Source organism: Miniopterus schreibersii (assembly GCF_964146895.1).
Source record: "Miniopterus schreibersii genome assembly, chromosome: 17".
NCBI lineage: Eukaryota > Metazoa > Chordata > Mammalia > Chiroptera > Miniopteridae > Miniopterus > Miniopterus schreibersii.
The window spans coordinates 2811581-2839220 of NC_138117.1; the positions used below are offsets into that span (position 1 = coordinate 2811581).

Below are 27640 nucleotides of genomic sequence, written 5' to 3' on the forward strand. Positions count from 1 at the left end.
CCCCACCGCCTAGCTGAGAGTCGAAGGGGTGCACGGAGGAGTTTTGTGTGTGTGCTTGCGTCTGCCTGTTTGTTCTCTGAATCTGAAAGTCCCAGGCTGAGCCTAACCAGCTCCAGGTCAAAAGCACTCTTCTGGTGGCAGAGGGTGAGAGGCCTCTCCGCCCGTCTGGTTTAGACGGGGCCTGAGCCAGGAGCTGCGCCTCTGGGCGTTCGAGATAGTTCTCTAAGCCAGTACATTTCTGCGACACTGTAACCCTGCTCGCAGATACACAGCCCTTCCTGTCTTGTTGACTAAGGTGGGGGCATCCCCCCCAGCCAGGGTCCCAGCTGCTTGTGGCAGGCGGACCCCATGGCAGGGCGGCAGGAACATCCCAGCACCTGCCAAGAGCCCTTTATCTTGGGGACTCGCCCCGATCGCCCTCTCGAGGCATCAGCTCCCCGAAAGGCCCCGCTGGTGAGGAAGCAGGTCTCGGGGAGCCCGACTGGGTGAGTGCAGCGGGGTGCGGACCGGAGGCCGCCCCGGGCCCAGCCGCGGGGCTCAGCCCGCCACCCGCGGGCTCTGGCTGGCAGGGCTCCGTGGCTCCCCCAGCCCTCCGGGGGGGGGGGGGGGGCAGCCCCTTCTGCCCGAGGGCGGCCTCGGTCTGAAATGCAACTTCGGTTACCATTGTTCTTTGCTGGCTCTCGTGTCTTTCGGGGACTTTCTTTGATCAGGGCTGTTTCGTGCCTCCTCTGTTTTAACTGTTTCTTTGCCGTAGATTTTGTTTCTGTTTCTGTTTCTGTTTTGAAGCCAGCGGCTGGTCTGGGTTCCATCAGTCCCTTAGGGGGTCCTCGTTTCACTGACTGGTCAGTTTGAGTTACTGGCCAGTTAGAAGCGTTTTGCAGAAGGCCTGGCAAACAGGTGTAAGGTCACTTACGGGCGAGCTCTCCTGCTGTCCCATCATCAGGATCCTACTCAGAAAGGATCTAAATTAATAGCCCAGAGGGAGAGCTCTCCCAAACACCCCCTTACAGACCGGTAAGCTCAGAAAGAAAAATATGGGGAAATATTATTTTAATTAAAAATGTTTAACGCTGACGTAATGGCAGGCATCCCCTTCCCCTGCCCTTTGCCACCTCCACCTCCTCCCGCCGCCTCCCCCCTTGGCCTTCACCAAACTGTCTGTCCATGGGTGTGCACATATGCTTCTATTTAATTTATTGGGTGACACTGACTAATAAGAGCATATAGTTTCAGGTGTGGATTTCTATGTCATTTCCCAACTATAAAAGTGATTAGAGATTTCTACCTTGAAAAAGCTCAAGCTTCCTTTGGTTATACTTCTTGAAAGAGTAGCCCCTATTTTCTTTTGACTGTTTCATCTCCAGCCCCTTAATTTCAGCCTCTCTGTATTATTCCCCTTCTTGTGATAGGTCACCACCTTCTGGTGATCAATTCTGAGATATTTAATCTTCTCGATTATAAAGATGGCATCACCGTATACCCTGCCACAGAAAAATATTTCTTCTGGACATTTTTCGGCCTCCAGTTTTTTGTTTTATGGGGCTCCTACCTTCACTACGTTCTTGCACCAATCCCTTCCTTTTTATTTCCAATCTGATTAAATTATCAACAGAAACAGGGAAGAGGGTTTGTCCAAAGAACTAAGGTTCACCAGGAAGGAATTGTATTCTGTCTCTCTTTCCCACCTTAGTCTCCTTCACTGCTGATTATTCTGGGGCTGATGGCAATTCAAGGCATGTTCTTGTGGTGGGGCTCTTGGTTTTGTGGGACTTGTGCGTAAGTTAATCAGCCCTCTGCTTTTAACTGGTAGCTATCGTGCCTTGAGGACGGAGGTGGGACATGAAAATACTGATCTTATACTTGAGATGGGCCATCAGGCTCAAAAATTGCTTTATTGGCGAGTGTCATATAGGCGCTTTCATTGCGATCAGTTTTGAGCACTATCTGCTCAAGATGTTGGCTAGAACGTGGGAAAGATAATCCTTATTCCTAATTCAGGGATCAAGTCCAGAAGGACAGGTGAGACCTTGGGCTCTTAAATCTTTTGCCCTCAATTTTACAACCCTAACTATGGTAAGTCTTCTAAAATATAATGCTCCCTTGTTCTTGGGACTTCCTTGGGGGCGGGTAACCCGTGGAGATGTATTACAAAACATTCCGGTCGCCCTGTGTGATTTTCAAAGCAACCCATTAAAACGGCAGCTTCAACTACTAAGAGCGTTCACTGCTTTGGAGACTGTTGGAGCATATATTTAATTAAGTGGACATTTTCTTTAGGTTACTAGACTGCCCATCAAAAGTAATTCCTTCTCTATGGACAGCTGAAAGAACTGCTCGGCATACTACTTTGCACTAGTTTTAAGTTTCTAGGTACAATAAAACCTTGCTTTTATAGATTGGACTGAGGCCCACAATCAACTTGTTAAAAGCGATATAGAGATGCAAATAGGAGAAAAATATTTCTGCTAGCGCTCATAGGCAAGATATCACTAATAGATCCATGCAACCTTGCCGCATATGGATGCACTGCTTCACAATTCTTTTCAACTCCTCCTTTCAGTAACTTAACTGAAAGACTAATTGATCTGTATTGGCACAGGATACGGAGGGCCTCTATATTAATCGTACTCAAAACGCAGAGGGTAAATACCAGGAGATACAACTAAGTCAAGAGTGTAGAAGCTGCAGGACCACCTGAGGACACAGCAAAGTTTTGGGTTTGAGTGGGGAGAATGGAGTTGGCGTGCCGACCTCCAAGCTAGACGGGAGGACATGACCAGTTTTTGAGGATGAATAATGCTGCAGTGCAAACCAGAATTTCGGGTTCAGAAAAAGGAGGCGGAAATAGGGTTAGGTTGTTATTCAATGCGGCGTTTGAGTAAGGAGACCAGTTTGCAAAACATCACAACCTGGATAAGAGACTGCCCATCCAGGAGAAGCAGAAAACATTCTGTTCTTATTCAATAAAGTTAGAAGGTAAGGTACATACTGTGTTCGCTATGCTTTTCAGGCACCAGGCGTATCAAAAGCTCACTTTAAAACTGTTTAAATACACACATTACTCAAATCATCGTAGAAATGAATGAAATACATTTATGTTCACTGACAACTAACATCTCTCGGTGCTCCTCCCACACGCCAGGCCGTGCCCTTGCTCCCTTACTTGTCTAAATCGCACCCTCAAGGACCTTGACAGGTTGGGATGGAATTTCGGCCTCACTTGCCAATACGCTGGTCGGCTATTGGGCTCCGCAGCACGACCGGTCAAACATGTTGTTGTTGCTGTTGTCCTCCGTTTGACATGAATAAAAAATAACAATGTTCCCTGGAGCTTGGTGTATTTGCTCTGGCGTGTGTATATTTTACTGCTGATAATATAGTGGCTAGTGTAAAACGTTACCGAGATCCACGTGCAACGTAAACCTTGCAACTTCTGGTGTGAATTTTAGTTGTGCCACTAAATCGATGGGGAGAGAGAACTCTCTTTCTGGTTCCTGTACGCTACTTCTTACAGTGACAGAAATGCTTTAGGGGAGGCCTAAACCGTCCCTTAAAATGGTGAATTTTCAATAGACTAAAATAGTTCGAGTATTTGTCTATATCGTCAATAAATTAAAAGTTTGTAACTATCCACTCTCTTTTTCTGTTTGAGTCCACTGTAGGAGTTATACTTCCATTCCAATTTGACTTCTTGGTGCACTAAAGCATAAAGAACACAACATTTCATTTTGCTTTTTTTTATGACTTTTAAAATGGATTTTTAGGGAGAGAGGAAGGGAGAGAGAGAGAAACATAACACTTATGCGAGAGTGAAACATTGATGGGCTGCCTCCTGCACGCCCCCTACCAGGGGTCGAGCCCCCAGCCTGGGCATGTGCCCTGACCCAGAATCAAACCGGCAACCTCTCGGTGTATGGGCCGATGCCCGGCCAACTGAGCCACACTGGCCAGGGCCGCACAGTATTTCCTTAGAGGCTCTTTCCTCACATGAGCCGCGGCTCAGTCATCTCAGTCTTCATGCCCCAGAAGCTCTTACATGCTGACCCTCGAAACCTGCCTAACACCCCCCGCCCATGGGGATCTCTCCCTGCTTTGTCTCCTCCCTTTCTCTCGCATCCACCACCCAGTTTCTCTCCTTTCCATGACCCAGGTCCTATAATACAAGAAAGCGCTGCGTGGAAAACAGGCCTTTGCCAGCTGTGAGAGCCGGGGGCGAAGTCCCCCTTTTCCCCAGGACCGTCTCTAATTTCCTCTCTCCACCTGTTTCCCCGGCTCTTTACCAGCACAGCCCAGTAAACACACTCACTCACTCTTGGGTGATTTCAGGAGCAGGGACATTCAAGTCACATGTTAATTCCTGCCGAGTGGATCCTACGTCTGCAGAGCCTTCTGTTAGGTCTTTTTCCTAACCTTTTGTCAGGAAAGTAGCAAAGCGAGTTATGTGAGTAATCCCTACTCGCAAGGAATTTACAATCTCATCTGCGTGACCGGATAAAATCACGTGGAGCAGATTTCAAGGAAGAAAACCAACAGGCAGCGAGAAGGAGCCCAGCCTGCACCCGCATAGCTGAGGGGTCCCTGGGTGCTGGGGGTGCAGCAGGCGCCGTGGGCAAACCAGAAAAAGACTCATGGCAGAGGTAAGAACTGGACAAATGTCTAGGCCAAGGGAAAAGTCCCAGGGACCAGGGGGACAGCGAGAGCCGCGCTGCGGGCCGGCCGCAGATGCGAGCGAACGGGCCTGTGCAAAGCCCTTTCCCGCCGGCCTGCAGCCGCCCCTCCTCCGAGCTCCTGGAACATTTCCTGTGGGACTTGCCCGTTAATCTCTCTCATTCTGCCTTGAGTTGGTTATACATTTTTCTATTTCCTTAATTAAATGACTCCTGGAAAATAAAGACAATATGTACCCTCTCTTTCATATCACTTCACAGAGTCTAGCAAAACGTGGTTTTCAGTAAATAATTAGGGGGTTATTTAAATAGAGTTGATGGGAAGCTCAGCAGAGGGGCAGAGGGGAAGGGGAGAGACGTCACATGCTTGTGCTGAGTTTAAGTCCGATGCCGAACACGGGATGTTCCAACATGTTAGAGATGTTATCCAAACAATGCTTTAGGAAGAATTTTTCTGTACTTCACATGGTGGGTCAAAGATGAGTTTATCTTTTTATTCGTATAGGTGTTGTCTGGACATCTGGGGACAGATTCCAAAGATAGACGATCCATAGGATTGACCATTAATCTAAATTTAGCCATGGAAACTTTCGAATAAATGTTAGTCTTTTTGCATTTTGTGGGCTGGGTCAAAGATACTCTGATAATCTTATGGATGTGAATACATCTTTTCATAAAGGTGTTGTTTTTTGGTATTGCTGCTGATAAGTAGGAGTGATACCCTATTCTGGAGTAAGATTCTGGCATATTTTAAATAATGTATAAGCACCTGAAACTGCAAAAATACCTGGAAATGGAATTCCAGATTTATACTTAAAAAAGACTTTAAGGAAAGATGAATTCAAATTTTTAGGAGTCTTTTGATTGAGAAGCTACAGCAATATTTTATCAAATGAATTTCTGCTCCCTCCCGGTCTTGAGATGTCTTAGGACAGTTGCTGGCACTAATATGTCCGGGGATTCAGATTCGTTTTCGATTCTCATCATTCTGTTTATGTTACTAATATGTAATGCAAAGCTTTTAAAAATATGAATTTAAAGGATTAGATTTAAACAAATCATTGCTGTTGATCGGTGACTTCAGTCAAGCTTTCAATTCTTATTTTGTCAGCATAGATTTGAATTTATGACCTAGATATGTTTTGAAAAAACTCTTTATTGTGAATTTGGATTATAAAAGTAATACATACTCAGTACATATATAGCTTCTGGAATTATTTGCTTATATATTCAATGAAGTATAGAATACAAATATAAGTATTGCTGTTTGTGAATGAAAATCTTATCTCCCAGGAACTATAAGGACATTTAGCAATGCCCTCTTATGTTTCTGAATTTTGTAGAACTGAAAATGTACACTTCCCAAGGAGGTAAATCAAGATTCTCGGATTTTATTTTGCAGGGCAGACCCCTCTGGCAGTTTTATCTTTTTGCATAGCTTGTAGGGAGAGACTCGACTAGCTGAATGCTTCCTGGTTTCATTAGCCTAACCCAGACTACTTCCAACACATGCCCGGACATTAGCCATCGGGATTGCAGCCAAACATTTAAGACTGCAGTGAATATAAGGGGATTTACTGGTGAGAGAGCTCTAGACCAACTTAACACTGAACCTATAACTTTTCCAAGATTGGAAAAATATTGTACTCACAGGAACCATTTCTCCATTTCATTCAGATAAGATTTCAAGTTTTTAATCTATATTTTTATCTAGAATGATTAGCTGCACCATAATACATACAGCCCGCTGCATGTATTTAAGGGCATCTGTTAATCTCTCTGCCTGCCTCTCTTTTGTTGATTTATCTTTTGGATAGCTTTGACATTGTAAACCACAGAATTGTCGCCTCGCGTTGAAAGGAGGTGCTCTGCAACAGCTTTTCCTTCTTGATTTCTACAAGAGAAGATCTGAAAAATGACAGGGGCAAAGAGGAAACAGAAAAGTGTGCTCTGGAGCAAGATAAATACTCCCCATTGTGAAGACTTTAAACAGTGGTGTAGAAGGCGGCTCCCTATTTTGGAATGGGCACCACATTACAATCTGAAAGAAAACTTGCTTCCAGATACTGTGTCTGGGATAATGCTGGCAGTTCAACAGGTGACACAAGGTAATGTACTGCATTTGATTTTCCTGTTTTATGCAGAATAGATGTCACTTTGCTTTAGTGGAAGAGTGTTGTGACCTCAGGTCTACAATTTAGCTAATGAAATAAATAATTAATTTGGGGAGAAGAAACACATTGAATATTTGTATACTGAATATCTGTATAAATATAGAGAGAATCCTGTATGCCCTTAGAGCTTATATTTGTTGTGCATGCTGATTTAATTGTGTATCACATTGTTATAGGACACCAGAAAATACGTTATTGGACAGCCCCCTGGGTCAGAGGGAGAGGGCTGTCTCCCCCTCACCTCTTGTCAATCTCGTAGGAAAGATTTCTAACGAGTGACACTGGAGCAGTCTTGTAGCAGGCAAATTTATTAAGGAAGCAAAGCAAGCAAATTTATTAAAAATACACTTGGCATAAAACACAAGGGGGTACGCAGCTAATCTGAGAGCATGCCTGGTAGGGGTTCAAGACGTTTTATACCCTCCTGCCTACAGGTTTCAAGGTTCCTCTGCCCGACTTGGGTACAGACTAGATTTCAAGGTCCCTCTTTTACTTTGTTGTGACTTTCCCAGAATTTATGAGAACATCCGGCATGTCCCGAGACTGCTGCTGCTTTGTTCAGTGAATGAGACAAAACGCCCCTTCCCCTCCCCCCTACTTTAGCAATTCCAGGGCGATTTAAGCTAAGCCTTGTCTGGTTACGGAGGAGGGTATTCACCATTTGCTCTCAAGTGTCCTTGGTTAGGGAAGATAAGGTCTTGAGATTCCCAAGCTGGCTTCGAGCTGCCCAAACTGTTTGGCCCTATTTTCTCGTCTCAGTTTCCCTATTCCATCTTCCAATCCCAGGAATGTTGGTGTAGAAAAGACTAAAAGTGCCTCTTCTTTTAAAAACAATTCTCTCAAACTTTCTCATGCTTACCCACTATGGAGATATGAAAAGTAAAATATCACCCCATTGCTGTAAGGAGCATTGGACTGAGCTCCTTATATAGGTTATCTTTCCCTGTCTTAACAAAATCCCAAGAGACAGCTGTCTCTTCTGCATTTTCCACATAAGAAAATGGAGGCCTAGAAAATTAAGTGACTTTCCCTCGCCCTCATTCCTAATAAGTGATAGGGTCAGGACTTAATTCCAAAGTCAACACCTCACAGTTCCTACTCTACACTCTGTGCTGCCAAAACAACTAGACTTATTCACAACACCGATGCCATTAATAATAGAAGACATTTCTTTAGAAAGGTTCGAACAGTCTTCCCTTCAAATTACTTTTGCACTTAGCTCTCACCCCTGCAGCTCTTAGGCCGAAAGGTGAAGTTCCCAGGGAAACGGGCGCAGAGGAACACAGAGTACGGGAGGCAATGCGGTGGGCGAGCTGAGTGGCACAGGACTCTGGTCCGTGGGCATCGGCAGCCACAGGCTGGCCCGGGGGGCCACTTGGGGGGAAAGAGCCTCTTTGTTCCTAACCTGCGACTCGAGCGCTGAGACCGAGGGGAGCCCTGACGTGCGTGGCCTGCCATAGGAGAGCCTGAGCCCTGAAGAGCACATGAGGGTGTTGGTCTGTGAGCTAAGGGGTCACCCAGGATTTTGTTCCTAAACCTGGGAAATGTTACGCTGCCATAGCGTTTTGGGTCGCAGGGCAAAGAGGGATGTCGCTCATAATTATGCAGGAGGTGTGGCATCCCTGGCACGGAAACGTGGGGAAACTGAGCCCCGTTGCACTCCCCGGGGCAGCTTAGTGACTTGGGGAACGGTAAGCGGGAGCTCCTGAAGCAAATGAGGCTGCAGAATTAAAGGTTTTTCTGGAATATTCCCCGGCATGGTCTCAGGCTAGCTCTACCCTGACTTTCTTAATCACTGTCTTCCTGCTGGTAACTTTTCTCTTCTCCAGGAACAACGACAGCCAAGTATTGCTAAGTAATCTAATGGATACTTGCCCCGACCCCATAAAACTACACCCAGGAGCTAGTAACCACCGGCTGGCTTTCCCCTTCTCTCCACCGCCCCTCGTCCTGTGACCGCCCCCCACCAGAGTTCCAGGCTTCCTTCATTCAGCACTTCTGGTTTTCTTTTATTTTTGTAAATGTAAAATAATGGTGATTTGTACATTGGACGGCCATTTGCATATTTCTGCACTTTGAATAATGTTTCCTATAATATTTAGACCCATTGATGTAGAAGAGTTGTGACCTCCCTTTTTAGGGGGGTGAGAACTTTGCAAGATTTGCAACAAAATAGAGAGGTAGTGAGCGTGAAAATAAAGCGTGTGGCTTAGGTAGTGGTAGGCTTGTCTTTCTGCCAGCTAAGATCCAGCCCTGGTTTTCTATTTATTTTGATTTTTTAGTAACTATGCTTTAGATTTGTTTTGGGGAATAATTCTTGTATTTTTAGTATATGTGGTTGATATGAGGTTTTAATTTTGGCTCCAGTGATGGAGTTCAGGCTGATCCGTGGGTGGAGTCCCCCTAGACCAGGATTCTCAACCTTGGGGACTCGTGTCGGAGGCACCTCTCACTGACACCAGAGAGGTGTCATCGGATGGCCCCTTAGTCAGAGGAAGAGGGCTGTCCCCAACCTCGACCCTGGTCTTCTCATATCAATGAATTTATATGAGAGACCCTGATTGTGTTACGAAAAGCCAATTTGATTCAAGCAATTAGAGGAAGCACCTTTATTTAAAAAACAAAGCAAGCCCATCTGTACACCTGGCTTATGAAGCGCAGGCGGGCTCTCAGGGGATCTGAAGGGGGAGCTGGGGGGGATCGGGGCATCATGGACCCTCCCGCCGATCGGTTTCGGAATTCCTCTGCTGAATATTCTTGGACAGATGAATTCTCAAGGTCCCTTTTGACTCTGTTGTGGCCTTCCCAGAACTCCTGAGAAGCACCTGGCAGTTTTATCTTCCAGGCCTTGAGACTGCAGCTTCCCCGCTTGGGGAGTGAATCTGCCCTTGTTTCCTGTCCCCTGCCCCCCATTTCCTGCCTTCTCTGGTTCGGGAGGCTTTTAACCCTTTGCTCTCAAGTGCCCTTGGCCGGGGGAGACAATGGCTTGTTATTTACAATTACAAGCCCGCTGCAAATTGCCCGCCCTGTTTGGCCTTGTTTTACCTTTGCTGTCTCGGTTTCCCTCTTCCACTTGCCCTGGAACTTTCCTAGCTCCTTACTGCCCTCGAACACACCACCTTAGGCCAGCCAGTCAACCCGCCAACGAGGCAACGTTGAATGTGCCTTCTTTTGGCCCAGCCTCAGGCCCCTTTCATGCCAGGCTTCTCACCCATCCATCAGGGGTAAAGCTACATATCCCGCCCGTCTCTCAGATGTTATTAAGCAAATAAAAGGATACCCGGGAAAGTGCTTTGCTAAGTGTGCATGGAGATCTTCTGCTGTGATGTTATCACTTTTACAGGCAGACACTCTGAGCAAATATTTTCATGTATTGTCTCTGTAACCAAGGAAAAAGGCAGGACTCCAGAAATAATGATTTTTAGAAATGAAATATAAACTGAGTGAATTTTCTATTATTTAGGACCATGATGCTAGTCTCTCATGGAGCAAACAGAATAATAAAACTATGGTTTATTTTTTCATTAAATAAACCAATATTCATTCTGCTTTGTAACGGACTATGTTTTGGGGTTATGAGACGGTCTTAATTACGCTGGTCTCCCCCCAGGGCTGGCCTTTGCCGTTCTCTCAGCTGTGCACCCGGTGTTCGGCCTCTACGGGTCTTTGTTTCCGGCCATCGTCTACGCCGTCTTTGGAATGGGACGTCACGTAGCCACAGGTAGTAACTGCCCTTTCCCATTACGCCTTTCATGTTACTAAAGAAAGGGACCTCCGAAGTGAGCATTAGTTATTGGTTGCATTTCTAACTTGACTACTGAAAACCTCAGCAAATATTAGAGCCAAGACATTTAACTTTCTCTGCTTCAGCTACTCAATACGTATCGTGATTTATTGCTATATTACTAGGCAACCAGATTATTGTTAAAAAATTCTTTGCATTTTTAGATGTGAAAAGGCCATAAAAGGAAGACAAATGTTCTGAATTTACAATGAAATGGAGAAAATAAGCACTTTGGGGGGTAAAGAAAAGACTATCTAAAACTTAGTGACTTAAATATTGAAAAATATTGTCCACATAATCGACCTTTTAAGTTTCTTCTAAGCTATAATCCCTAGTGCTCTTTAATTAATATATCTTTTTCCTTGCTTAGCTCTGCATTACCAAATATAACGTGAACTGTCCCAAATATGGTGGTCTGGTAATAGAGCGGGGTGGTTAAAATCAGGGGCTTCAGAGTTAGTCCTGAGTGTATGTCTCACTTGCTGTTTGTTATCTGCATGACCTTGGGCAAAGTTTTAAAGGTTTATTTGCTGCTTTCTTAATATTAAAATGCAAAAAAATTCATATGGTTGTAGTAAAAATGAGATGAGAGCATGCGCAGTGCCTGGTTTAGTCCTTGCTACACAATGAGATTTAATAAAAGCTACTATTATTACAAAATAATGCCTTACTCGTACCTATTAAGGTAATAATAATAAAAATACTTATAACTAAAAATATCCATAGAGGTATTTCTATTTCTATTAATATATATTAAAAAGGAACAAACCACGCTTTACTTCTTGTGACTTGCAAAGAACAAGTCTTGGAAAAAAAGAGTACCATATGGATTCAACTTTAATGGTGGACTTGAACAATTTTTATTGAGCCTGTTCCTAATAGGAGATTCCCCTGCCGGTCCCCCTCTTTAGGCACTTTTGCCTTGACATCCTTAATATCAGCCAATGCAGTGGAACGGCTTGTCCCTCCCGGGAGCCAGAACCTCACCCAACAGAGTAACACGAGCGTCCTGGGCTTATCTGACTTTGAGATGAAAAGGATTGGCGTTGCTGCATCTGTGTCCTTCTTGGGAGGTGTGATTCAGGTACGTGGTGCTGAGATGTGGGGTGAGGAAACTGAGGCAGTGTCAAAGGCGGGCAGTTGGTGCTTTAGTTTGATTCATGGCCGTGGGGGTGTCTGTCTAGATGGATAGGGGCAGATGAGGTGTCTTTATGAAAACATGGTCTACTCCATGGAACAGTGACTCTAGAAGTGCTAGTTGAGTAAAGGAGTTAGAATTAATAAACTGAAGCTATAGAGAAGCAGTTTTTGACTTTTGAAGAACAAACTTTCTAAAAAGTGTTTTGCAAAAAGGAATGAACTTCCTCACGAGGCAGTCCTCGGGGCCACCGTGGGATAATGTTGTCGGAGAAATTCCTACAATGGGGAGAAGACATGACTAGATTTCTAGGATCCTGCCCAGTTTTCAGAGTTTATGATAATACCACCTACATCAGTAAAAAAATACTATTTAGTTTTGCCATAGGCTTGTTGGTGTGAGGTTGTTGGAACACAGGTCTTTCTGTACCAGTGATACTGGACACAGTGGGTCCAAAGCCTCCTGTCACTACTTGAGGCAAATTAAGTAGAGACGGGGTTGAATCATATATGAGCGTTTATTCCAATAATGCCGGCAGTTTGGGGGGAGTGGTCGGTCACCCTGGAAATTCTGCTCTTACTCCGCTCTCCAGTTGGCAAGAGAGACCATAACTCCGTGCAGCTACGAGCTGCAAGTGGAGCAGGGGGAGGGGAGGGGGGGTCTGCAGCCCGGCCTTCAGGAGCTCAAAGTCTGATAACTAGGTGGCTAATCTTCTATGATGTTACAAATGGCTCAGCCTGTTCCTGGGACAGAACAATGGTCAGTGCTCCAGAGGCAAACTCTGGGAGGGCGTCAGGGTCAGTGCACAGCATGTCCTGTCCTTGGTCTGTTCTCAAAATGTATTTCTTTTCTGAGTAATGGACCCATTGAGGCATCTTATCTTTTTACAACCTTGTTTCACCCTCCAGTTTCCCAGGGTCTGTAAGAAGACCTCTTATCTGTAGTTAATAAGGTGAATGATTATGAAACACTGAGGTCCTGTTCTTATTATGTGCCCTCCCCCCAATCACCAATCTTTGCCCCTTTTAGCATCAGGTCTGCTCTAGCCTATTTCTTCAAAACATTGGACTATTTAGTCTGTGCTTTCTAATCAGTTGTCAAAATCAGATAACTCAGAAGTGAATATAAAGTACATGCTGACAAGTGCTGACCATTAGATGCGGATTGCCTGCTTTGAGCTACTTTGGCCTGCTCCCTCACTTTAAACTGAATTGCGTGCATCTAAACTCCCTGGGTGGCTGTTTTCTGGGTGGGTAGAGGCTCTGTTTTACAACATTACATTATTCACAAGGTCAAAGATGATGTAAACACCAAGAAGAGAGAAAAATAGTTGATGACCACCTGGAATTGGATGAGAGGAGGAAACGATGTGACCTTAAAGTTAGGAACATTAAACTTCTTAGAATTGCTTTGCCTTTGCCTTCCAGCTCTGTTCAGAGGACAGACAACTGGATGTGAAATGAGTGGGACCTCAAATCTTCACAGTTTGTTGGAAAACAAACCATCGTTCTTAAGAACATGTAGAGCCTTGGATGTATAAAATTGTAGAAACCCACTTTATGTTAGATCTCTAGGTCTGCGTGAAATGAAAGTGTGTTGGATAGTAAACTATCCAGCAACCTTGGGGAATTTCTTTTCCTTTGTCCTCTTAGGTGGCCATGTATGTGCTACAACTGGGCAGGACCACATTCCTGCTTACGGAGCCCGTGATCAGTGCAATGACAACTGGGGCTGCCACCCATGTGGTGACTTCCCAAGTCAAGTATCTCTTGGGAATGAAAATACCCTATATATCAGGACCACTTGGATTCTTCTATGTGAGTTTTCCATGTCTTTTTTGTTCATATATTTTGGGCGTGTATTTCACAAAGTAGAATTGGTTAATTATAATACTGAGCTATTTCTATATTAAAGAAACTTGGGTTTAAATATAATCTTATAAGATTTTTAAATGCAGTTTAGGATGTGGTTTAACAAAAAATATCTATTAATTTGGAAGCAATTCATTATAGTAAATAGTTGAATATGATATAATTTGGGAGCTTAATTAGGAAAAAATAACAGTGTTTTTGTATGTGAGCCAGATGTGCTACCAATTTCTAATGGGAGCCATCTACTGGGACTGTGGCCTAGCTTAACAACAGTACACTCGACCACACTCTTTCAGTATTCTGAGCCCTGGATCAGATCACAGGCCTGGTCAAAATGGGTGGTTGGAGTCTCAACAGTAGACAATCAGTAATTAAAAGTCACTTGAACCTGAGAGGGGAACGTAGGGACAGTCTAAGCATATCATCCTCATAGTGGTCTATTGTTCTTGGTCTAATGCAAGCTGGCCTAACTAGGACTGTTCAGGGAGTCACATCTTACTGGAGTTTTTATATGAAAATTAAAGTCTTGTTAATAAACTTGAAGGCTACCAAACATCATATTATTTAATTTTATTTTGTAGAAGAGGAAAGAAATATTTTCCTTCTACTTTTCTAGGTTCTCAGCTGTGGCCACTGTAACAAAAAAACATATTAACGGGAAAAACAAACAGAAGTTTATCAACATGTCTATATGATATATGCATGTGAAAAACTCAGGGATGAGTATCTCAACAGAGGTGGCTAGGACTTTGGCTTACGTACTATCTTCACCTAATACAAAGGAAGAAGGGTGGGGGGTAGGCACGTTACCAGACGGTGACCAGGAAAAGTAAACCAGGGTAAGGTTGTTACGCAGGGTTAAGTGGGTGCCTTCCCCATTGATGGGGGTCTCGTGATTTAGAGCCATCTTTTCCTTTCTAACACAGAGAGGGAAACACCTTACAAAAATGGAGATTTCTTTTATAAATGTAAATTTCCCTTAAAAAAGTGTAAGTTATACTCTGTTTCCAAAACTTACTGTGTTGACTCTTTCTCCAAATAATAAGTTTAAAATATTCCTATGTCAAAAAGGCGTACTTTGAGGGTGGCATATTCTGATCTCCTACAGTGTAATGCTATATACTGCACTGCATATATATATATATATGTATATATACACATTTATATGCAGTGTATATAAGTAACATTAATGTTTTATAACAAGAGTTTTCCTGTTTTTAATTTTTTTGATTTCAATAGCTGAATAGTAGCTTAATATATGGAAGTACAATAATATACTTATCTAAGAAAAAAGAACACTGGAACTGGTCCTAGAAGCAACATAATTCCAAACAAACAAGCAAAATTGAAACCAACTCATAGAAACAGAGCAGAATGGTCGTCTGCCAGAGGGAAAGGTTTTTGGAGGGCTGGGTGAAAGAGGTGAAGGGATTAAGAAGCATAAATTGGTAGTTACTCAACAGTCCTGGGGGTATAAAGCACAGGCAATACAGTCAATACTTCGTGATAACTGTGTATGGTACCAGGTGGGTACTCAAAATACTGAGAGGAACACTATGTAAAGTATTTTATTGCCTAACCACTAAGCTGTACACTGAGACCAATATGAAATAAAATTGAACATAAAGATACAAAAAAAATAAAAAGTACACTCAAATAAAAATAAAGAATATATTTTTTTGGAAAGCGTACGGTCTTCTCACATTCTGTGCATTTTAGGCAAAACAAACCCCCCTGCCCCAGCCTATTTCTCTAACCCATCATCGCATCATCGGGCTAATTCCTGTTTGTCTTCTTTAGGGGCGGCTTGCTGGCCACTAACCCCTCTGAGACACACGTGCTTCAGCTGTTCCTTCTACGTTTATAGCACCTACTGCACTAATTTGTTGCTTTCATTCCTAATTTGTACTCTAGATGGATAGCTCTATAAATACTGAGGCTTATCTAAATTGTTCACCTTTGTAGACTAGAATTGAGCAAAGTGGTTGGCATAAAGCATGTGGCAATAAAAAATAAAAGAAATACTGAATGACTGAGAATGTAGTAATATTTTACATTAAGTCAAATATCTGATGTCAGTTAAATACCAGTACTTCACTCCTTTATGTTTGATTCTTGGGCTTGAGGAAGAGTGTGTGTGTGGGGAGGTGTCCAAGGGAGCCTATGAAGTCCCCTCATGAGTTTCAGCATCTCTTCTCATTGAAGGGGCTGGGACGGAGAAGTCATACAGAGAGTTCTTACGTAGAAAGAAGCAAACCCCGAGTTCACCAGAAGCACCAAGGGCAAGGCGATTTCGTACGTGCAAACGAATTAGAGCTTTGCCCTGGCCACCCGCCCACACCCCACCTTTCCGTCCTACAGCCATGAAGATGTTTTAGTAAAACATCACCGAGTTCATTTGGAGCCAGATGTTGTTACATGGTGGGTGACCCTAAATTTTCTCTGCATCTTTTCTCATCACTGTAGATCTACACATATGTCTTTGAAAACATCAAGTCTGTTAGACTGGAAGCGCCCCTCCTCTCCTTGCTGAGCATTGTGCTGCTTGTCATGGTGAAAGAGTTAAATGAACGGTTTAAAAGGAAAATTAAAGTTGTTCTCCCTATCGATTTAGTTTTGGTAAGTATGAAATCAGCATTTAGGGCCTGGCCGGCTGGCTCAGTGGCTGAGCATCCACCTAGGATCAGGAGGTCACTGTTCGATTCCGGGTCAGAGCACATGCCTGTTGTGGGTTCGATCCCCAGCAGGGGGCGTGCAGGAGGCGGCCGATCAATGACTCTCATCATTCACGTTTCTCTCTCTCTCCCTCTCCCTTCCTCTCTCTCTAAAATCAATAGAAACATATTTAAAAAAAAAATTAGGATTGTCCTATAATGTTTACCAGTTGTTAAAGTTAGATTATGGTATCTATACACACCACACACACATACACACGCACTCCTATAGTGTTTTTCTCCCCTTCAGAATTAGACATAATTGGGTTTACATAGAGTAGAATATTATAAAAAACATACTGTAATTCCATTTAATTTTTGAGACTGCAAATTAAGGGCTCTCAAATCTCAGAAGGAGTTTTTGAATTTTAAAATTTCCTAATTTTTAAAAATCTGTAAAGCTGCTACATTACTCTTGACAATCATGGGACACATGAATAGTGTTTACTTTTAAAATTAGTTTTTCAAAAGGCTACTAATAATTTTCTTTTCTTTTTTTCAAATGGAACCACAGATTATTGCTGCGTCCTTCGCTTGTTATTACACCAGCATGGAAAACAGATATGGACTGGACGTAGTGGGTCACATTCCACTAGGGTAAGGCAGTCTTTTCTTCTTCCTTTGTTGTTTGTATGTTTGTTTATTTGTTTTTGATAGAGTAAGGGACTATGGAGGTAGGTGGTATGGATTTTATTTCTTTCAAAGGAGAATATTCTAATTAATTTCTATTTTTAAGTGATAAAAACAAAAAATACACATGTAAAGAAAGACTAACTTCTTAGTCTGTTTACCTATAACTAGGAATGTTAACTTTTAAAAAAAACCTGACTTTGATTTCAGAGAGAAGGGAGAGGGAGAGAAACATCAATGATGAGAGTCATTGACCGGCTGCCTCCTGCACGCCCCCTGCTGGGGATCGAGCCCACAACCCGGGCCTGTGCCCTGACTGGGGATTGAACCGCGACTTCCTGGTTCATAGGTTGACACTCCACCACTGAGCAACACTGGCCGAGTGATAACTATTTTTTTAAATTTATTTTTTATTGTTGACAGTACTACAGGTGTCCCCAATTTCCCACCCCCTCTTTGCCCCCTCCACCCAGCCCCTGCCCCACCCGAGGCCTTCCCCAAACTATTGTCTGTGTCCATAGGTCATGCATATAAATTCTTTGGCTAACCTCTTCCTGCCTCCCCTTCCTCCCTCTGAGATCTGCCAGTTAATTATTTTATACAGCACTGCTTCAGGGAAAAGATTTGGAAGTTATTTACAAAAATACTGTTTTTTTAAAAAATGAAGGCATTACATTTCCAAATTAGAGTCATGCTCTGGGATTCAGTCTTGCCCATTTCACTTACATAGTCTTAGGGCTATTTTTATTTCACTTAAAACATAGTAGAAGTACCCAAGCACGGTCTGACGCAGCACACCCATGGGCCCGGGGGCTGGACAATGGTGAGGCAGAGGGCGGGTGCAGAAGAGGGCACGGTTTCCTCACGCGTAGAGCTTCCCTCTGAACACGGAGAGGAAGGTTAACAAGAAGGGTTCACCCTCAGAGGGCAAAAGGCTGTTCCAAATATAGCCTGAAAGAAAACAAGGGCCTCTCCGGAGAGCGGCGCGTCCTACGGGTCACTTCCTTTGAATGACCCGCGCACCAATGTTTATAAATCTGGGGCAATGTTCGTTGCTGAGTCCTCTATATTCCAGTCCCAAATTTTGGTTTCTAACCACACTAAATGGAGGGAGAATAGAAAAATTTCATAGATTAAAAAGATAATTTTTAAAAACTGGGTTTAGCCTATATGCAGTTAGAGGCTAATGGTGATTATCTCGGTCAGAGGGTTTCTGAGGTCAAGGCTGCTTGGTTTTCTACTGGGTATTTTCCTTTTTCTGCGTGAACTTCGGAGTCATTGCCGTAGGTGAACTCATTGCAGGCTGTTACAGAAAGTACATGGAAGGCGGCGACTTCATTACGGTGTTTCTTTGTACAGAATTCCTCCCCCCGAGGCTCCCCCGATGAGGGTCCTCTCTGCAGTAATCACGGAGGCCTTTGGAGTGGCACTTGTAGGCTACGCGGCCTCGCTGGCTCTCGCTCAAGAATCTGCCAAAAAATTCAAGTATTCGGTTGATGACAACCAGGTGGAGTATGCCCTGCCCCTCTCCACAGCTATGGTAACATTGTGCTGTGTACTCCCAGGGGCTGAAGATGGTGCCCTTATGAAAAATATCACTTCCCTCCGTGTGCAGCAAGAATAGATAAAACAAAGGAAAAAACCTCTAAATCATTCATGGCTGAGTATCTGTCCTTAATGGGTCGGTTTATTTCATTTTTAGAAAAAGGGGCATCTTGATTCTCTTTTTAATTTGCTTTTAGGCGAGAATCTAAATATATTAACGTGGAGTAGTTACTTTTTAAAATTATGGATTTTAAAGTACAAAAACCATTCATATTACTGCACTTTGTGAAAAAGCAAAGGTTGTGAGCATCTGTTTATAGGACGACAAAGGGTGGGGATGGTGCTGGTCGTGTTTCTGAGCCTCCTTCTCCCAGGGCCTTGCTTTAAGCCCGTGGCCCTGCATTCCTGCAGCTCTGCAGAGACGGCAGCAAGCCCGGGTACAGATGTCAAACCGCCCAGGTCTGAGTCTCGCTCCCACACTGCGCGCCCTTAATTATTTCTGTGCCGCAGCTTCGTCATCTGTGTAAAAGAAGATTTGTTCATTCAGCAGATGCGTATTGAATCCTCCTGATGTGCCCGGCGCTGGTCTAAGCGCAAGGGATACAACCACCAGCCACGCACAGCACAGGCCATGTCCTTTCTCAACTCAGAACCTCCCTGGGGTTTGCCCTTGCACTCAGATTAAAAATCTCTCTACCAAGGCTTACAAAGCCCTGCATGACCTGCCACCATCCCTTTTTTTTAAAAAAAATATGTTTTTCTTCATTTTTACGGAGAGAGGAAGGGAAAGGGAGAGAGAAACATATCGGTCGGCTGCCTCCTGCACGCTCCCTACTGGGGATGGAGCCCGCAGCCCGGGCCTGTGCCCTGACCGACCAGTTGTACTTTCCTATAATGTTGTTATGGGTATTAAGTGAGTAAAGTTTCTTAGAACAGTGTCTGGCTCATTAAATCACTCAGTATATGTTTGCCTTTTTTTTTCATGGTTAAGTCACAAGCAGTGGAGAGAACAGAAACTGAATGTAAACAAGTCTCAGTGTGTGACAGGTTGAACTGGGGCCTCTGAAAGCTGATTGTCACTGAGAGATGATATATTCTCATACCATCGATCTTACAGGAGTTTCTGGCTCACGGCCTCAGCAATGTGATTTCTTCATTTTTCTTCTGCATACCAAGCGCCGCCGCCAAGGGGCGCTCCGCTGGCCTGTACAGCACGGGCGCGAAGACGCAGGTAACTTCGCTTCCCGCGGGCAGCAAAGCGGCGCCCGCCTTTTCCTGCCCTTCTGGGGAGGGGGTTTAATTACGAGCTTCTATCTAAAGTACAGAAAATCTTTTTACTTCTTCAATTTTTTCTAACTAGTCTCAAGGAAGTCTGTCTCTCTTCTCTTTCTTGTGGACGTTCCTTCCAAAAGCCAGCGGCTCAGTGAGCGGACTTAAAAAAAATACTGTATCACTAGCAGCCCGATTGCCGGCCGCCTCTGACCAGAGCGCCCGCCAGTGGAGCCTCCGATTTTGTGTTTTTGCTAAGCCAACCAATTTGAAATTTTTCCATTTTTGCTCACTTTCTTTAAATTAAATAATATCAATTCTATGCAAAATTAGTCATTAACACTGAGATTCCTGTATGAATGTATGTACAAGTATTTCAGTAAGCAATAAGATGTTTTGCACATTCGAGGTTAAAGAAACAATGACAGATTTTTTTAGGACTCAAGTCCACTCAACATTTGAGTCGCTGCTATATACCAAGTATTGTGCCAGGTACTGGTGAGATGACAGTAACGACAGTGAAGATGATCTGTGATGATTATCACAGTGGTAGTGTTGGTGGAAACACCTAGCGATTCATGTGCCAGGCATTGTGTGTCACACTTTCTATGTAAGTGAGCTCATTTAACCCTTTCTAGGCAACTCTGAAGGAAGTATAATTATTATTCTCCGTGTCCACATGATAAAGTTGAAGAGAAGAGCCTTAAAAAAATTACCCAGGTCACAGAGCTAATGAGTTGGCAGGGCTGAGATTTTAACCCAGATAGATTTTCTCCAAATCTTGCACTTTGAGACTCTGTGATCTGTAGAACTAGTGAAGATGAAATCAGGACTGCAAGATATAGATAATAATAGTCTCTGTAACTTAACAACCAGGTGCCGGCATATTGTTTTTTCTAATTGAGATGAACTAGGAATTATATTCCCCCCTTATAACATTGGAATTATTAGCAAGTTCAAGGTTTTCTTTTGTTATGTCTTTTGTGTTTTACAGGTGGCTTGTCTCATATCTTGTGTTTTCGTCCTGATAGTCATTTATGCCATAGGACCTCTGCTTTACTGGCTGCCGATGGTACAGTAGTGCTTTTTCACGGTCTACTTTTTAAGTTTACTTTTAATGAGAAGCATTATATATTAGATTTTCTTAAATTACTAACTTCAATGATCATTCACGATCCACGGGTCATTCATGTGACATAAGCAATGGTTGAATGGAGGAGAGGTGGGAAAAGACCACCTCTGATGGGGAAGGAGCAGGACTTTTCTAATTATCAGGCTCTTGTATAAAAATGCCATAGTGGAGTTAGATTCATTCTGTGCTCACGTGGAGAGTGCAGTTAGGCGATCTCTGTTACAAGAAATAGACTTGGAAGAAATTTTACTCCAACTTGTACTGTTAGAAAATGTGTTTGGGAAAGACAGTAGGGCGCAGAGTACATCTCACCGCCTTTGACACATCCCTGTACAAAGTGACTCAGAATACTAGCCCCCGGCGTTCATCTTGCCTTTCACAGGCCTGAGGCACCCACGTTACACAAGTAAGACTCTGGCCTCCAGGGAACCAGACACAGTGCCAGGCCTGCCTTGTTACAAGTCTTCATCCATAGGGTGAGATTATGTAATTTCCCCCGGAGGGCCCTTCAATAATCAAGTTCACGTTTCAAGAGAGTGATATCTTTAGGTGAAACCAGATGATTAACGCAAAAGGCAATTATAAAGAAATACATGAGCCCTGTCTGGGTGGCTCAGTTGGTTAGAGTGTCGTCCCGATGTGCCAAGGTTGCGGGTTCGATCCCCAGTCAGGGCACATACCAGACTCAACCAATGATGCATCAATAAGTGAAACAATAAACAGATGCCTCTCTCTCCCCTTCTCTCTCAAGTAAATACATAAAAAATTAAGAAATACCTGATATAAATATTTAATTTTGCAACAAACAAATTTCAAACAAACGGTGGTAAGTAATGATTATGAAGGTAAGAGGACAGTCGGCTTTATAACACTCACCCTTATCAATACTTTCCTTTACCCTTCCTTCTAAGTTTTTAGAATGACAAAAATCGTACCCGTGATTTTCTAGGGCTGGTATTACATTCCTGAGGTGCAATAGTAGGTTAGTTCCAGACAAAATAAATATTACACTAGTCTTCTAAATGGTGATGCTTCTTTTCTAGTAAGTACTCTGAAGACAAAGAAAGAAATAAAAATACCTTGGTTCTTTTAAGTTTTGAGTAAAATATTTATCCTGCTCTTTCATTCACCTGTTTCTCGTTCGTAGTGTGTTCTTGCAAGTGTCATCGTCGTGGGACTGAAGGGAATGCTCATGCAGTTTCGGGATTTAAAAAAGTACTGGAATGTGGATAAATTCGATTGGGTGAGTAGAAACTTAGCCTAAATTTTTCACCTTTGGCTTAAACACATGTAACAAAACGGATTTTAATAGTTTTATTTGCAGAAAGTAGTTTCAGTCATTTGAGACACTTTACATTTGAGAAATTAACTACCATAAACTTATTTCAAAATCTTAATAAAGTGCATTAAGACGTGAAATGTCTTTACAAGAAATAGACATGGAATTTAGTCCAATTCTGATGGATGTGTTGTTTGAGAACCTTTAAAGAAATGCGGACTCGCTTGAGTGGATCGGGGGTTCTTCATTTCTGTTCTGAATTAATTTAGGCAGTGAAGCCCATCAGGAAGCACACACAGAAATATGACAATTCATACCGTGCGAGAAATCGGCACTAATTGCTGCGATACGTTCACCACAGTAACACACGGTGAAAATCTTAACAGCGACCGCATTCCTTCTGAATACAAAAAGTCTCATGAACTGGGTTTTAAATGGGTCACATTGCCCCGGGGAGGCCGTGACGAAGGGGTTTCGGAGGCCCCGCTGGGCGCGGGGGGCCTGCTGCTGGAGCGCTGTGGCCAAGCTGAGGAATCCGGCGGCCCCGGGAAGGCTGGGGACGCTGGCGGACCCCTCTGCTTCTTTCAGGGCGTGTGGGTCAGCACGTACGTATTCACGATATGTTTTGCCGCCAACGTGGGGCTGTTGTTTGGTGTCGTCTGCACCACAGCCGTCGTCCTCGGCCGCTTCTCAAGGTAAGCTCTCACTGGGATGTGCTGTCCCGGGGACACAGCCGCGACGTCCGTGGCGCCACCGGCGGCTGTTGCTGCTGTGGCCACAAGGCACCGGGCCCCCCGTTTTAACTCGCACCAGCGTGGGCCACAGCGGGAAAAGGCTTATCTGCACGTGGTGTGTAAGAACGTGGCCCTGAAGATAAATATGTTGTCAGTACCGTAAAATAGAATATATAACATCTATTGAAGTAAATAATCTCCCTGCCATACACTGTATTACAGAGCTATTTTTAATTAAATAAAGAGATAAAGTTTACAATGAGATACAAACCATGGAACAATTTAGTACTTTAGAAAATAAAATAACTTCAGGAAATTTAATTTTTCAGAAGCCGTATTAGTCTATCTAGTCATAGACCTTTCTTTAGGTAATTTATCAAAGAACGTTCTCTCTTTTTGCCTTTTTTACTGAATACCTGTGAGCAGATTTTTCTGTTTTCCATCTGGTAACAGTTTTGCTCACTTATCCTTCCCTTGAAATTCTCTGTGAAATAAAGATTTTTCTCAAAATCTGTAGACTCTTTAACCTTTTGCTTTATAACTTGTATTTGTCCGTTCACCTCCTGTAGCTTGGCTACGTGTTGGCTGGGAGCCCCGATTAGGTGAATCACATTTTTAAATCACTACTTAAGAGTCCCTGTTGTTACCCTTTATGCCTGGGGATCCTGGAGAAATACGGACTTTCCAGTGTTTTATTAACAAATGGGACATAGGCCCTAAACCATTTTAGATACGTCCCTGTTGTTAAAACATCCTTTTAATTTCTCTGTGGTTAATGTAGAAATTAGGAAATGACATGTTGTTTTCCATCTGCCTTAATTCTAGAGCAAAGACACTGAGTATAAAAAACACAAAAGAAATGGAATTTTACGTGAAGACAGAAGTAGATGGCGTAAGTTTAGTTTCTTTTCTCCTTTGGGCAGTTACTAACCATTTTTGTGATTTAGTTGGTTTTAAAATATCATTAAAAGCGGATAAGTTATGATACTGAAAAACATTATAATTGCATTTTTCATTAGTTTGAACTTTAAGTTGCAACTACCACACGTATGGTAGTTGACATGCAGCAAACCAGCAGAACCACTCCAGGGAAAGCTGCATTCGCGTCCACGCGCGACAATGAACCACAGGCCCCGGGGGTCATAGTCAGGCTCACTCGGGCGCCTGGAAACCGCTTTCCCGCTGCTGGGGCCCATGAGACAGTCGCACTAACCCAACCAGCCTCTCCCAAGTAGCGGTGAGGAAAGACGGGGACTGGGACAGGGAGAAGGCGACGTCAGGCCACGGTAGTGTGTGTTTTTGTGCTTTGTTTTTTAACACACACAATGAGGTTGTATTACTGGCAGGTGGCAATCAATCCCATGGTTATGGAATGACGAAAGAGTCAGTTCCTCGCGCAGGGCACAGTTATTAAAAACAAAACGGACGTGTTTTCCCTGCTCGTGATGATCAGGCCCATTGTGTTTCTGCTCTGGCTTCTTCATTCCGAGGGACAAGTGTGCAGTGAGAAAGAGCCGTTTTCTAAAATGCTTCAGACTCATCTTGTGGCTACTAATGTTTCTTAGTGAAGAAAATGCACCTATTTCCCCTGAGAAACACGATAGTATATTAAGTTCTCCGAGTACATTTTAATGATGGAAATGTTAGCGAAGAGATTGCTTCATGACCGCGTGACATTCAGACTCGTGAGGCTGAGGGTCATTGGGTTGAGTTCCCCTGTTTTATATTATTCAGGATCCTGAATCTAACCCATTTCTCCTCCCAAAGGAAACCCTGCAGCAGGTGAAAATTATCTCAATCAACAGCCCGCTTGTTTTTCTGAATGCGAAGAAGTTTCACGCTGATCTCATACGTATAATCCGAAAAGAGCAGGCCAGCCACCAGCCGCTCGATGAGACCAGCAAGGTAGGACCAACTGCTTCATGATTACAACGCTGTGACACAGGTCACCTTATGTCACGATACTCAGAAACGTGCATCAGCAGAATTACACTATAAAAGTGCACAGAGGCCTCTCCCTCAGCAAAACGCTATATTGTATTACGCTTTTTAGATGGTCTTACAGTTAGCTCTCAGGGCGTCCGTGATCATCGATTTTAAGTTTAACAGTAGGATACGGAGTCATTTTCATTATTCAGCGTTTCCATAAATCAGGAATGTTCCTCAGGCATTTTTGTGGATCTTCAGATAAACAGTTAACTTTTGTATCATACGAAATATATGGTTATATCAATGCCAAGGTGACTGAAGGCCAAAGAGTGGTAGATGAATATAAATTTAGCAGAGCATGTAGGACAGGATATACAAGAACTGAAAAGCATTAAGCACAGAGACCATGGCCATCAAACTTCCCTAGATTATTAAGAGCGTTTGTTTACCGAAAAGCACAAAATAGGGCATTAAAGATAAGTCCGAGTGGAAGATGGATGTAACATCTAAAGTGGAAAAATAATTGCTTTCCCTAACAAATCAATAAGTATAAAGAGTGCCGTGTGAACGAGGTCCCTTTCTGATCGGATACGCTACAGGACAATGTGTGGGAACGTTTAATTCCTGGTCAAAAATCAAAACAAACTTAGTCTTGCATAAAATATTCTAAACAAGACAGTCTTACTTGACAACGTAAATGATCTGCTGAGCGAGCTTACGCTTAGAGCTAATTATCATTTTATTACTGCCCTTTGTTGTACTTACTCTTCTGAAATAAATAGACTATGGAAAATAGGCATCGGAGGCCAGCGTTTTGTTATTTATGGAGAAAAGAATGGGAAGGGGTGAATTTTTATTATGCTATTATTGTTTGTTTTCATTTCAGTGTGAACAAAACACCTTGCTCAGTTCTCTGTGCAATGGCACCTGCAGTGGTGAGTCCGGGTTTCACACAGGGTTCTGACCTGAAGCAGCCCGAGGCGGCTGCGGCAGGTCCTGGGGCCTCGGTTCGAGCCTGCTCGGGGGGCCCCCCCCCCCCGGCCAGATGCTTTTTCCAGAATGATCTAAACGGCCGAGCTGGAGTTCACCTCCTGTGAAACGATTCTGGTAGCTACCCTATCCTGTCTGCTTCCCCGAGGTCTATAATAATTACCCGAGATAACACGTAAGTAATAAAAAATCAAAGATTTAGGACAGAACGAGTCTTGAGTTGACCATGTAAAGATTCAGAGCGTCTGGAGCCGGTCGTGTTGCGCACGAGGCCACTGCCGTTGCTCCACGTTCCACAGAATCCGCAGCAGAAACCTGAGGAGTCTCCCAACCCGGGTCTGTGTTCCTTCTGCAGAGGAAGCGTCACAGTCCTGCCCCAGCGAGGGGTGGCGTGTGGTCCTGGACTGCAGCGGGGTGACCTTCTTTGACTATTCCGGGGTCTCCGTGCTTGTTGAGGTATTTACACAGCTTGTGTTTGGACTGATGACCCCCCTCCCTTCAGTCACAGGGTTTCACCGCCCACTCTGAGCCCCGGGGCCCTGATTCCCGTGTCAATGCTCATCTCCCCGTCCCCTCCGACGCCCAGAGAGCGCGGGGCCCCCCACGACCACGATGTGCGATTAAGTGTGTTTTTCTGCAAACTGGAAGTAGAAATACCGACTGCACTAGGCTGTTGTGAAGCTCAGAGATGATATGTTCTATAGAAAGATCACGAAGTTTGTAGAAGTTAGTAAATACTCAATAATGCTAACTTCTATTTTTTCTCATTTTGTAACAGTCTTCTCTTTTTCAAAAAAAAAAAAAAGTTCTTTTATTGATCTCAGAGAGAGGAAGGGAGAGGGAGAGAGAGAGAAACATCAGTGATGAGAGTCACTGATCAGCTGCCCCCTGCACGTCCCCTGCTGGGGATGGAGCCAGAAACCCGGGCATGTGTCCTGACCAGGAATCGAACCCTGACCTCCTGGTTCATAGGCCCATGTTCAACCACTGAGCCACACTGGCTGGGTGCAATAGTCATTTGTTAAAATGCAAATACTATCATTGCAACTAACACTGTGTCTTCGTTGTGGCCATCCTGAAAGAAGGTCCACAGCGAAGAGCCGCCGGGTCCCTTCAGCCCTGCGCTTCTTCCCCTTTTTAATAACATTTCCTTGACTATTTTCTTAGTTGCTTTAGCATAAGAAACGTTCGCCTAGGAGTTAGACGTTGAAGGAAATGGAGCGGCTTTTATTTATTTTTGTACTTGGGACACTGGAGAGGTCAGTGAACTGCAGATTGTGTTTATCGGCTCCCACAAACCACCCCCAGCAATGTGTGTGTGCTTTACTGAGCTTAAGAGAAAGTCAAACACTGACAGGTCACCTTGAATTAACGATTTCAACTTACAGATGCAGGAGCCATTGGTTCAACGGCCACACTCAGTTCATGTATTAATTATTTAATTGTTTGCAAGCAGATTCATGCTCAGAGCGACACATCTCCTATCCTACAATTCTTCTAGCACAGACTGGCTCCTGCTACAAGAATATAAGGGGACATTTTAGATGTATTATGCGTAACCTTAGAATGCGTTTAAATGCTGTTTTCTTTTTTATATGTAAGATACATCACTGTTATATAACAAAATCCACCCTACAATTACTAAAACGTCTAGATTTACTTGGGCTGCCTTTTACAGGCTGATTTTTGGTTTGGGTAAATTTAAGATCAGGGCCTTGAACACACTGTTCCTACCTGAGATTTTCTTGGACTTAAATGAGGCGAGGCCTGACAGTATGGCAAGC

At 43.6% G+C, this 27640-nt stretch overlaps 1 protein-coding gene across 2 annotated transcripts in view; it reads left to right on the forward strand.

Moving 5' to 3' along the window:
• The first annotated feature begins 229 nt into the window (after positions 1–229).
• SLC26A7 (solute carrier family 26 member 7) overlaps positions 230–27640 on the forward strand; it is a 29932-nt gene continuing 2521 nt past the window's right edge. The window contains exons 1-16 of one of the 2 annotated variants that reach the window (XM_081116576.1): positions 230–485; positions 6485–6775; positions 10452–10562; positions 11537–11709; positions 13416–13580; positions 16101–16253; positions 16863–16945; positions 18338–18485; positions 19641–19754; positions 20787–20864; positions 22072–22167; positions 22792–22898; positions 23763–23829; positions 24705–24842; positions 25753–25801; positions 26212–26312. In XM_081116576.1, the coding sequence (XP_080972702.1) occupies positions 6583–6775; positions 10452–10562; positions 11537–11709; positions 13416–13580; positions 16101–16253; positions 16863–16945; positions 18338–18485; positions 19641–19754; positions 20787–20864; positions 22072–22167; positions 22792–22898; positions 23763–23829; positions 24705–24842; positions 25753–25801; positions 26212–26312 (1776 nt within the window). In that variant the 5' untranslated portion in view covers positions 230–485; positions 6485–6582. Of the gene's footprint in view, positions 486–4318; positions 4638–6484; positions 6776–10451; positions 10563–11536; positions 11710–13415; positions 13581–16100; positions 16254–16862; positions 16946–18337; positions 18486–19640; positions 19755–20786; positions 20865–22071; positions 22168–22791; positions 22899–23762; positions 23830–24704; positions 24843–25752; positions 25802–26211; positions 26313–27640 lie in introns of those variants that run through there. The other variant, XM_081116575.1, reaches the window with a different exon arrangement.